This window comes from Chlorocebus sabaeus, chromosome 18, assembly GCF_047675955.1.
Source record: "Chlorocebus sabaeus isolate Y175 chromosome 18, mChlSab1.0.hap1, whole genome shotgun sequence".
Lineage (NCBI taxonomy): Eukaryota > Metazoa > Chordata > Mammalia > Primates > Cercopithecidae > Chlorocebus > Chlorocebus sabaeus.
In genome coordinates, this window is record NC_132921.1 from 64,395,137 (window position 1) to 64,408,059 (window position 12,923).

General features: G+C 35.3%; 1 protein-coding gene across 2 annotated transcripts in view; it reads left to right on the forward strand.

Moving 5' to 3' along the window:
* The window catches only part of SMCHD1 (structural maintenance of chromosomes flexible hinge domain containing 1), a 148,451-nt gene that overhangs the window by 39,058 nt on the left and 96,470 nt on the right, over positions 1–12,923 (forward strand). For both annotated transcript variants that reach the window (XM_007974511.3, XM_037982471.2), the window contains exons 9-17: positions 2,127–2,217; positions 2,909–3,119; positions 5,908–6,028; positions 6,105–6,288; positions 9,036–9,230; positions 10,316–10,429; positions 10,966–11,072; positions 12,152–12,234; positions 12,392–12,505. In XM_007974511.3, coding sequence (XP_007972702.3) covers positions 2,127–2,217; positions 2,909–3,119; positions 5,908–6,028; positions 6,105–6,288; positions 9,036–9,230; positions 10,316–10,429; positions 10,966–11,072; positions 12,152–12,234; positions 12,392–12,505 — 1,220 coding nt within the window. The remainder of the gene's footprint in view (positions 1–2,126; positions 2,218–2,908; positions 3,120–5,907; positions 6,029–6,104; positions 6,289–9,035; positions 9,231–10,315; positions 10,430–10,965; positions 11,073–12,151; positions 12,235–12,391; positions 12,506–12,923) is intronic.

Sequence of the window (12,923 nt, forward strand, 5' to 3'; positions counted from 1 at the left end):
TGTGTTTTTATTCCAGTAAAACTTGTAGGGACTCTATATCCCATTAGACCAAATCAGAGGAATAGTTATTTAATGGCTCTAATTTTTTTTTTGGAGATAGAGTTTCACTCTTGTTGCCCAGGCTGAAGTGCAATGATGCAATCTCAGCTCACTGCAACCTCCGCCTCCTGGGTTCAAGCGATTCTCCTGCCTCAGCCTCCCGAGTAGCTGGGATTTCAGGCGCATGCCACCACACTCGACTAATTTTTGTATTTTTAGTAGAGACAGGGTTTCGCCGTAATTGGCCAGGCTGGTCTTGAACTCCTGACCTCAGGTGATCCGCCCACCTCAGCCTCCCAAAGTACTGGGATTACAGGCGTGAGCCCCTGTGCCCGGCCTAAAATTTTTGTTTTTGTTTTTGTTTTTTGAGACAGAGTCTTGCTTTGTCGCCCAGGCTGGAGTGCAGTGGCATGATCTCCACTCACTGCACGCTCTGCCTCCTGGGTTCATGCCATTCTCCTGCCTCAGCCTCCCATGTAGCTGGGACTACAGGCGCCCGCCACCACACCTGGCTAATTTTTGTATTTTTAGTAGAGATGGGGTTTCAGCGTGTTAGCCAGGATAGTCTCGATCTCCTGACCTCGTGATCTGCCTGTCTCGGCCTCCCAAAGTGCTGCGATTACAGGCGTGAGCCACCGCGCCTGGCCCCCAATTTTTTTTTTTATAGCTATGTGGTATGTACGATTTACTGTATTGTTTCCCTGATTTGCATTAGTCTGAATTACTGAGACTTGCAAAATGGGTACATCTGCTCAAAATTCATATTTTAAAAATGCATCTTTTTACATTTACCCAAAAGACTGTTGCTCTTAATTTGAGAGTCTCAATTTTATACATAATTATATGCTAAGAGAATTTTAAAAAATTTTTTATGGGAAAATAAATTTGATTTTAGGAATACCTTTTTTCTTGTTGAATATTTCTGTTTATTATTCCTGTTACCCAAGGTATTTAAATAGGACTTTGCAGTTTTCTTCAAGTACTTATTTTATTAGCTATTTTATGGTTTCTTTTTATTGAAGGAACTCAGTGTACATTAACACATAATTTAAATATACTCTTGCTCTAATAAAGAACGATTATGAAGAAATTTTGCAAATTTCTATTTTGCGAATAAAGACATGGTATTTTATAATCCTGAACATTACCAAAATATAGTCTTTTTAAACCTTTTCTTAAAAAATAAAGAGGTGTTGATTTCCAGAGTGTTGGTTTTCAGTGAGATGACGTCAAACTTAGTAGTTTTGTTTTTGGAATATTAGGATAAGATTGTCTCAGTGCTATAGGAGAGTAGAGATGAATGTTCTAGAATGGGGGTTCCCAACGCCCGGGTTGTGAACTGGTTCCCATCTGTGGCCTTTTAGGTACCCGGCCCCACAGTGAGTGGTGGGCCCCAGTGAGCATTACCTCCTGGCTCCACCTTCTGTCAGATCAGTGGCAGCACTAGATTTCTCATAGGAGCATGAACCCTAATGTGAACTGTGCTTGTGAGGTATTGCGTGCTCCTTATGAGACTCTAATGCCTGTTGATCTGAGGTGGAAGATTTTCATCCCAAATCACCCCCCTTCAACTCCCATCCCTGGAAAAATTGTCTTCCATGAAACTGGTTTTAGTGCAAAAAAGGTGGGGGACTGCTGTTCTAGAATGATATTCTCGTATTGAGATTAGATGTCGAATTCAGTTTACCCCCGATAATTGAGTCCTTTCTGGAGTGTACCTGGCAAGTAGCATTATAGACTCTTGCTGTCTAGTTTATATTTATTTGATGAATTATTCCTCTTGGAAGTGGTGTATATGGTCTTTAAAGTTGGGAAGACCTGAGTTGAAGCCCACAGCTCCCTAACTCTATTCTGCGATGTCAGATAACTTACATACACTCCTTGCACCCCAGGGTCTATATCTGTAAAATGAGATGCAATAATACCTGCATCTCAATTGTTTTTACCATTAAATGGAATATGTGTTTAAAAATGCTTAATAAAGTGCTTGATACCTAGTAAATAGTGTTAAAATTTTTTGATAGAAGATTACATTAACTATAATTTTATGTGAATTAAAAGTATAAAATTATTCTTCTCTCTTTTAGGCATATTTATCATTACTATATTCATGGCCCAAAAGGAAACGAAATACGAACATCAAAAGAAGTTGAACCTTTCAACAATATTGATATTGAAGTAAGAGAAAAATCCATCTTAAAATATTAAAAATTATGAGATATTTGTTCCAGTTCTAAATGACTTGGGCTAATAAAAAACACTCGATAATTAGACAACTTCTCTCCTTTTTACCAAACTACTTTGATTGTTTGATATCCAACTAAAGAGATTTTTCCTAGATATATTTTTCTTGAACCTTTATTTACTGTAGTGCTTGGTTTATCTTTTTTTGTCTCTCTTCTGTAGAACTATGTATTGTTACTGAACATCAGTCATGTCTTGAAGCATGGAGGAAAAGGGAGATAACGTAGCTTTCCTTTTGTTTGTAGAAGTTGTATGATGGTGACAAGATTTAGCGGCACAGAGCATTTGAGTATTGGATTCTCAATACCCTAACCCACATGTTAGAATTTCACATACAATGTTGTCCCACTTCCTACCTCTAGCAAGAAACCTTGAATTATTGTGACTTTTCTGTCCTTCAGCTCTGATTTGCTGTTTCTTTGCTTATATTATATTTTTTAGTAGTATATTCCTTATTGAGATGCTACTTAAAGCTGTTTAACTCATATATAAATATATATATTTCATTAAGCCAGATTATTACTTGTACAAATAAACAGAATTTTTGCTTATTGTTGAATCATAGCTGAGAACAAAAGTAAAGTTACCATGGAATTTAATTATTTTTGTTTCATTTTTATTTTAGATTTCTATGTTTGAAAAAGGGAAGGTACCTAAGATTGTCAACCTAAGGGAAATACAAGATGACATGCAGACGTTGTATGTAAACACAGCAGCTGACAGTTTTGAATTCAAAGCTCATGTTGAAGGAGATGGTGTAGTGGAAGGGATTATCCGTTATCATCCATTCTTATATGATAGAGAAACCTACCCTGATGATCCATGCTTTCCATCAAGTATGTTAATCTGTTATCTTAGTTATAAAATATAAAAGTTGTGATTTGGGACAGCGATTTATTTTTCTAAATGATTATCAGTTGGGCTATTCAGGTTAGAAAAATAAATAATAAAACTTTTTCTTATGCAGGTCTTAGGTTGTTAGGTATTTGTAATTTTTGTAATTCCTGATTTTTATGTACGTTCGTTTCTAGATGAATAAATCTTTAATGAACTCTTAGTTCTGTTATGAAACCAAACTTTTAGATATGTATGCATATTAATCATTTATATGTTCTCTTCTCTTTATCCTTGTTGCAGTTTTACACTTTATGCAGTCATATCTCTCAGTTTTTTCTTCTGCTTTCTGATTTTGTCTTACTGTAGAAAGGCTTTTTACACCTCAAGATTATGTAAATCTGTAGCTTTTTTGATTTCGTTGTCATTTTATGGTCAATGCATCTGGGTTTTCCTTTTTTGTATGTAGAGTAAGGTGGGATTTTATTTATTTAAATTTTTGAGTGATGGGGTCTTGCCATGTTGCCTAGGCTGGTCTTGAAATCCTGGCCTGAAATAGTCCTCCTGCCTTGGCCTTCCAAAGTACTAGAATTACAGGCGTGAGCGACCACACCCGGCCCTTTTTTTTTTTTTTCCCAGTAGAGAGATAGGGATTTAACAATTATTTTCTATGTGGTATGCATATTCAGTTTCTTAGCACCAGTTATTAAATGTTATAATTTACCCAATAGTTAGAACTTTTATAATATTACTTTTATAATATAAAGTTCCCATAAGTACATAGGTCTAGATTCTTTACTATAAGGTACTATTTATTTTTTTGTATATGAGTAATGATACTGTCTTGTAGCTTTATCTTGTAATTTGGTATGTTTGGGACAAAACATTTTCACTATTGTTCCTTTTTGAGAATACTTTTGCTCTTCTAGATAACTTTGGAATCAGCTTCGTACATTCACTTATAATAATTCTAGTGGGATTATTGGGATTGCATTGAATTGATAGGTTAACAATATTAAACTTTTTCTTTCAGAATACTTCCTGAGTACATTGTTAGTTTTCTAGGGTCTGCAGCCAGATTTTCTGATTTGAATCCCATCTTTGCCGCTTTCTGTTGGACAAACTACTCCCTACCTTAGTTTCCTTATCTGGGATATGGGTAGTTCACACCTCATAGGGGTGTTGTGAAGATCAAATTTAAAAACTGGGGCAACTTCTCAGAATAGTGTTCAGCACTATTTTTTAAGTGCTCTTGCTCAGTATGTATTGTTACTCAGTGGCTCCACTGGCATTTTTGCTTTTTTTTTATGTTTTGGAGACAAAAGTCTTGTGTTACCACACAGGCTGGAGTGCAGTGGCACAATGTAGGCTCACTGCAATCTCTGCCTCCCAGGTTCAAGCAATTCTTATGGATCAACCTCCTGAGTAACTGGGACTACAGGTGCCCACGACCATGCCAGGCTAATTTTTTTGTATTTTATTAGAGACAAGCTTTTGTCATGTTGCCCAGGGTAGTCTCAAACTCCTGAACTCAGGTAATCCTCCCACCTCAGCCTCCCAAGGTGCTAGGATTATAGGCGTAAACCACTGTGCCTGGCTGTCTCTGACTTCTTAAATTTACTATTTCCAATTTTTGTATGCTAATAGACAAAAAGATATAAATTTTTTCAAATGCTGCCTTAAAAAGAAGAGCAAGCCTGTAATCCCAGCACTTTGGGAGGCCGAGACGGGCGGATCACGAGGTCAGGAGATCGAGACCATCCTGGCTAACACGGTGAAACCTCGTCTCTACTAAAAAATACAAAAAACTAGCTGGGCGAGGTGGCGGGCGCCTGTAGTCCCAGCTACTCGGGAGGTTGAGGCAGGAGAATGGTGTAAACCCGGGAGGCGGAGCTTGCAGTGAGCTGAGATCCGGCCACTGCACTCCAGCCTGGGCGACAGAGCCAGACTCTGTCTCAAAAAAAAAAAAAAAAAAAAAGAAGAGCAAGTAAGTTGAGTGATCAATCAGAGGGATTCTCTAAGAGCAAAGTGGTTTTGTTTGATTGAAAGCACCTTGTATATAAGGGACTTCTTGTGAGGGCTTTTAGGGAGAAGGTTTTGTTTTAGGTGCGTGAACTAATGCCAGGGTAGCTGAGATGTTAATATGTCAGGATCATGTTGTTTAATCCTAATTTATCTGGATACACGAGAGTGTGTTGCTAATAAACATAAGATTATAGAAAATTGTGCTAATTAATGCTCTCGATGCATAGTAATATATCTTACAGTTCTGTGTACATTTTTCATGCTTACTTAAATCTGAAAATGAAATAATTTCTGGAAAGTAAGCTTAATTTTAGCATCATTCACTAATTTGTTCAATCTAGTTAAACTCGCTGCTATTAGATGTCAGATTTCTCAGGTGATTTTCATGTGAACATGCTAGTTCTGATAAAATTGTGAAACTTTTAGATACAGGATTTAAGCTCCTATATTTGTAGGAAGGAGGGATTTTGTTATAGGAGATAATCTTTTTGGATGTAAGACTCTTTTAGCCTCATGAATAGGTTTAAAGATGACAGGCCCAGCAGCTAGTACATTAGTTCGTATATAAGTAATTACTGACTTTTAAATGACAGACACCATTCGTAATGTGGAACCACTTTGTAAACCTGCCTTTCTGTGGGCAAACAGAGTATAAAACTACCTTTAGGTTTTATAGAATGCAATTTGAAAGATCATATGTGTTTGTTTCATTATTTCTCACATTTTAGCAATAAACATTTTGTTCCATTTGCCCTTTTGATCTAGAATTAAAAGATGAAGATGATGATGATGATTGTTTCATACTTGAGAAAGCAGCTAGAGGGAAAAGGCCTATTTTTGAATGTTTTTGGAATGGACGATTAATACCATATACATCAGTTGAAGAGTAAGTTTGATTTTTGCTGAAATTATATTTTTACCACCTAATTTTTTTTACTAACTAACATTTTGTTCTGTTCAAGCTTTGACTGGTGTACTCCTCCTAAGAAGAGAGGGCTTGCACCAATTGAATGCTACAATAGAATATCTGGTGCATTATTCACTAATGACAAATTCCAGGTCAGCACAAATAAACTGACGTTTATGGATCTTGAGCTAAAATTGAAAGATAAGAACACCCTTTTTACAAGGATTTTAAATGGACAGGTATGATTTTTGAATATAAAGTTGTGAATATTTGCAAATGTTTTATTTTTAAGTAAAAGAAGACACTAGCAGTGTAGGCTTTTGTTGATATTTTGCATCAAAAGACTGTGATGTATAAATTTTTTATGAGCGGTCAAATGTTCACATAACTAAAAAATTTTAAGCTAATTAGACTAGGTTTGGCTAGAATTTACATATCTTCATTAGTTTTTTTTTTTTTTTTTTTTTTTTTTTTTAAAAAAAGACAGGAGTTTCACTCTGTTGTCCAGGCTGGATTGCAGTGGCTCAGTCTTGGCTCACTGCAACCTCTGTCTCCCAGGTTCAAGCTGTTCTCCTGCCTCAGCCTCCCAAATAGCTGCGACTACAGGAATGTGCCACCACGCCTGGCTAATTTTTGTGTTTTTAGTAGAGATGGGGTTTCACTATGTTGGCCAGGCTGGTCTCAAACTCCTGACCTCAGGTAATCCGCCTGCGTTGGTCTCCCAAAATGTTGGGATTACAGGCGTGAGCCACTGCACCCGGCCAAGATCTTAATATCTAGCCCTTGACATAGTAGAAGCCACAGAAGCATCTTGATGAGAACATTTATGAACAATTGTATTTGCTTTAAGGGCTATATTTGTACATGAATAACCTAATTGTGCGATTTTTAGCTAGTCTTGAAGGTAAAAATGGGGTAAAACTGTGAAGTACTTTGAGCTAAAAGGTGGTTTGAGATTGATTGGTATTAAAATACATGCATTGGTTGATACAACAAGAATGATTTCACTTTGAAATTTGTTAAAAAGTTGAGTGAAACTACCATACTAGTGTACTTATATTCTGTGCACAGACCTCGGAGACTTTTACTTGATACTACTCTTTCGGTAGTTTAATGTCGAATTGCCAGGAAATAGATGATTTTATTATCAATTTATTGCTGGGCAGTAAATACAGTGCATAGTACATAGTGTTTGTAGTCAGTCATTCCTGTAAGATGTTGAAATTAATTTTGCTCTTATAAAGATTCTGAATCATAGAAGATTAGGACGCTTTTTAAGAATTATGCACTGAGAAAGGCCTTATCAAAATGAGTTACTACTCCTTTATTATACACTTACAATTCATTTATAATATGGTGTTTGTTATCCAACATTTATTGAGCAGTGGGTCTTTTCGAAAGCTATCCAGAAAAAGTTAATTCTATTCCTTTGTTACACTGTACTTTTAAAATATGTATGTTCTAATTTTGAAACATTCAAGCTGCGCATAACGGTTCACACCTGTAATGCTGGCTACTTGAGAGGCTGAGGCAGGAGGATGGCTTGAGGCCAGGAGTTTAAGACCAGTGTGAGCAATACAGTGAGATGCCCTATTTGGGAAGAAAAGAAGGAGGAGGAAAAGAAATGTTCAAATACACAGAAAAGTTGAAAGAATATTATAAAATGAATGTCTGCATACTCTTCCCCTAGATTAACTTGACATGCCTACTACTGAATTGTACTTTGACTGTTATTGAGTGTCTGGAATTAATGCATCTGGTAATTTGGTTGATAGTGAATCCATCCTGAGAGTTTTAGAAGGGACAGTTTAACATTTTGGTAGTCAGATTTTCTGGTTCCTAGTTAATAATTTAATCTCCATGTCAGCTGGCAAACTGACAATGATTTGCTGATTTGGGAAAGAGTTGGAACCTAGGTATAGGAGTAAGGGCGGCAGCCATTTCCTGGAAACTGTATACCATTTTGGACCTCTGAGTCTTCACCATGTATATATATTTCTTTTTCATTCATATAACTTAAAAAAAATCAAATTTATTAATAACTAAGATAGTATCCTTCTTGACAGCAAACTTCAAAAACTTAGGCTGAAATTATTTTTAATTTTGCCTTACTTTCCTTTGGAAATGGTATTTTATGATGTAAGGTACGTAAGAAGGAATGGAGCTCTGTAACTTTACAGACTGTCCTCTGTGAAAGCATGTAATTGGGAGATTGTCTTTACCTCCTCATTGTCCTGGAGGCAGGCATCAAACAAGTGTATAACACCTTATGCTTCAACAGAGATTTCTTCTTCTCTCCCAAAAGGGTGAAGAATGGTTGGCAAAAACACATCTTCTTAAGTATTGTTAGAATACACTTGACTTTCTATTATGAGTTTCTTTGAATAGGCTGTATATATAAAAGAGAAAATTAAAAAGAAGTACATTTTGCATAGCAGTGTTTCTCAACCTTTTTTCATTATCACCTTCATAAGGAGTCTTTTTTGGCATCTTTTTCTCAATTGTTTTCCCCAATGAAATTTTACCACTGCAGATTTACTATCTGTCTGTTTGTATATTGTATTCACGTTTATAAAGTACTTGATACACAGTGAGATTTTTATTGTCCCATTGAGAATGTGGTTTACAGTTAGAAGGCCTCCACTCATCCCTTTTGTGGAGCTAGCTAGTTCTTCTCCCAGGTAGTAAGGGTTCATCAGTTTTTAGTGTATCCTAGGAGTTAAAGGTGGAAAGGAAGGTTTTATTGTTGATATTGACCACGGAGACCTTGGTTCTAAGAATGATACCAAATTTTTCTTTTTTGGTAATGCATTTGTTTGAAATATCCTAAATGTGTACAGGGGAAGGATCCAGCAGAATATTTAATTTTTTATTAGGTTTTCTGAATTGGAGTATATGAAAGGAAAAAATAAAATGAATGACAAATGTTTATGGTTATATTTGTTTACTAGTAGCTATATTTCATAAAACATTTAAAATTCTACAGGAACAGCGAATGAAAATTGACAGAGAATTTGCTTTGTGGCTGAAGGATTGTCATGAAAAGTATGATAAACAAATAAAATTTACGCTTTTTAAGGGAATAATTACACGTCCTGATCTTCCTTCTAAAAAGCAAGGTCCCTGGGCAACATATGCAGCAATAGAATGGGATGGAAAGATATACAAAGCAGGACAGCTGGTAGGTATAACTTATTGTCATTTTTAAAATAATATTTAATTTAAAACATATGCAAAATCACATGTATAGAAAAGAAGTAGCATTTGTGTGGACCTTGAAAGGGGTAGAGGCTGAGGTTTACACAGATGATAATTACAAGGTAGAAGGCTGTCTGTTCTCTCCATAAATTAGAGACACCATTGTACATTTAAAGCTATAGAATCGGATGAGATCACCTATACTTGGTGAGTGTAGCTAAAGAGATAAAAGGATTGAGCCTGGAGCTTTCCCAACATTTAGTGGTTAGAATGAAAAGGAGGAGCTGTCAGAGGAGACTGGCAGGGATAAGCTGGTGACATAGAAGGAAACTAGCAGAATATGACATCCCTGGAGCCAAGTGAAGAGTTACAAGAAGAAAGGAGTGATCATTTTAGTCAAATGCTCAGTGGTGATGGAGTAAAGTGCTTTCTAGAAGATAATCTGAGCGTAGAGATGTGCACAGGTAAGTGCAGAAAAACAAGTAGTAAGAAGAGTTGGGTTGTCCTGCTGCCTATTGTCTGTGTGAAGAGAAATAGTTTAGAAATGGGGCAGGAAAGGTAGGTTGTGGATAAACTCTTGTAGTCCTTGTTAGGAATTTCTGAATTGGAGTAGTGGAAATTTGCCTTAGATTTTTTAAGCCAAGTAAGAAGAAGAAATATGATATGCAAGTTTTGAGCTGATGTGTTTGAAAAATAATGTTAACTTGTCGAGTTTATGAATTGCTGTTCATCGTCTGAGAGCAGAATTTTATGGGGAAAAAAAGGTTTCAGGTACGTTGGCATTCATTATAATTGAATTTGAAGGAATTATGGACTTGTAAGATACATGCTTAATTCTAACACATTTGTATAAAGAAGTTGCGGTATTTTTACAACAATTTGTTAAGTACAGAAGTTAAAAAATACAATTTTATTTGAATATTAGAATGCGGTTTTCATTAGTTTTTCTAATGATAGTTACCAAGGTTTTTTACTTTGTAATAAAGAAGTTATGTGAAATTATTATTAAGGCTGTTTCTCTTAGTAAATCTTAATACTGAAGCTTTTGTTTTTAAAAAACAATACTAGGTCAAGACAATCAAGACACTTCCTCTCTTTTATGGAAGCATAGTAAGATTTTTTCTTTATGGCGATCATGATGGAGAAGTATATGCTACTGGAGGAGAGGTTCAAATTGCAGTGGTAAGACAGCAAGTAATAATACTGAAATACTCTTGTGTAATTGTTAAGATACAGTATATTTTGTCTGTGACTAGTTTTACATTGGATAAAGTGGTTGTAGTTTTTGTGTGAATTTTTATGTGTCATAGTTGATGTTTTTAGTAATCTGTACAATTTAACATATGCTCAGTTTTTGTAAACATATATACATTATAACTAGTTACCACATTAATTTTATAAAGTCGTATTTCCTCTAGAGCCCACTAACTGGTAAACATTGGAGCCAGAATTCTATCTCAGGAATGAGTAACTGCAAAACTGGAGTGGGTTTTTTCCCTATACCATGCTTTCTTGTTAATATTTGATATGTTAGGACTACAGAGGTTATGTAAAAAATATAAACAAACACTATGGTATAATGTAAGAATAGCTACTGTTATTTATGTACTTAATTAGGATAAAATATATTTCTTTGGAAGAAACAAATGGGTATTTGTTTTTGTTATAGCTAGATTTAAATAGTTTTCTTTGAAATGTTGATAAATTTATTTGTTCAGGAACCTCAGGCACTGTATGATGAAGTAAGAACTGTGCCAATTGCAAAGCTGGATAGGACAGTTGCTGAGAAAGCTGTAAAAAAATATGTAGAAGATGAAATGGCAAGGTAAGTCACACTTCAAGATGCATGACAAAAATAAGAAAAATTGAAAAGAATTGTGCTGTTAAGTATTTTGGAGTATGTCATTTACTCTGCTGTTAGGGCATTTGTAGTCTTAGATATTGTACCTATTGAGATGAACTTCTTGTTGGAAAAAATTAAGAGGTCTAGTTATACAAACAGAAACCTCATTTGTTTTGTAGACAAAAAAGGAAATCTTATATATCTAAAGTGTCACTCTTATAGGCACTATGATTAACATGTTTTTAAAAAACTCAGTTTGGCCTACAACTAGAATATTACAATACATGCTGAGAGGTAAAGATGAGTGTGTTAGTTCGTTTTCACACGCTGTAAAGATACTACCTGAGACTGGGTAATTTATAAAGAAAGAAGGTTTAATTGACTCAGTCGTGCATGGCTGGGAAGGCCTCAGGAAACTTATAATCATGGCATAAGGGGAAGGGGAAGCAAGCCATGTCTTACATGGGTGGCAGAAGAGAAAGAAAGGGAAGGAGGGGACTGCCAAACACTTTAAAAATCATCAGCTCTCCTGAGAACTCACTATCAAGAGAACAGCATGGGGGAAACCATTCCTGTGATCCAGTCACCTCCCACCAGGTCCCTCCCTTGACATCTGGGGATTAGAATTTGAAATATTTGGATGAGGACACAGAGCCAAACCTTATCAATGAGTTATAAAGAAGAAAAAGGAAGTAGAAAGTGGCTTTTCTTCTTGTATAGCTAATGATGCAATCATTTTGATTCTTACTGAATTTTGATTCTTAGGGGTTATCCTGTCTTCTAAAGGTAACTTGTACTATAAACAAGGAGGAAAAAAAAATCATAAAAATTTAACAGTTTCTGGCTTTTAATTTTAAAAAGTTTTTTTTTTTTTTTCCAGTAGCCACAGGAATGGTTAGGGAGGAAAAACTTTTTTAGATGATTAATCATAAATAATTCCAGATTTAACCTTTTAAAATAGATCAGCAATAAATATTTAAGTTTCTAATAACTTGTATGTTTTTAATTAAGATCATAATTAACAAAGTTTGTGGAACATTAATATACTGGTTTCATAACAGGCTGCCTGATAGATTGTCAGTAACTTGGCCTGAAGGAGATGAATTATTGCCTAATGAGATTAGGCCTGCTGGAACCCCTATTGGTATGTTTATTTTTCTAATACCAAAAAGTGTGCTTTTCTTTTGTCTTGCATTTCCAGTATGTAAAAGCTCATGAGATAGTAAAATGCAATGGGAAGATTTGGAAGATTCAGCAAATTTTTGGGTGTAATTAAGATACTTTTAATTTTTGACTCATAGGTGCACTAAGAATTGAAATATTGAATAAAAAAGGGGAAGCAATGCAAAAGCTTCCAGGAACAAGCCACGGAGGGTCAAAAAAACTCCTGGTTGAGCTCAAAGTTATTTTACATTGTAAGTATACAAACTAATTTGGGTCTTTAGTATTGTTTTTAAAAATAATATCAAATTAAACATCTTCATGTAATTATTGAAGACCTAGCAATCTGATAGCCACAGCAAATGTTATTGAAGTTAGGAATTTCAGTAATGTTATGAATAGCTCATTTTCTTGGTGGATATTTTTCTAAAGTTTTTAAAAAGTACTTTATCTTGAATTTTTTCATGTAGGTAACTGTGGGCTAAAGTAAAGATATGATACGTATATGTAGAAGAATTTGCAGTAGGAATTTACATAAGCATATATGTATTATTACAGTTCTAATATTATAGTAATAATTACAGAATTAGTCGTCGTCCAAAACAGGTTTCACTGGGCTAAAATTAAGGTGTCTTCAGGACTGCATTTTTTCCTGGAGGGTCTAGGTGAGCC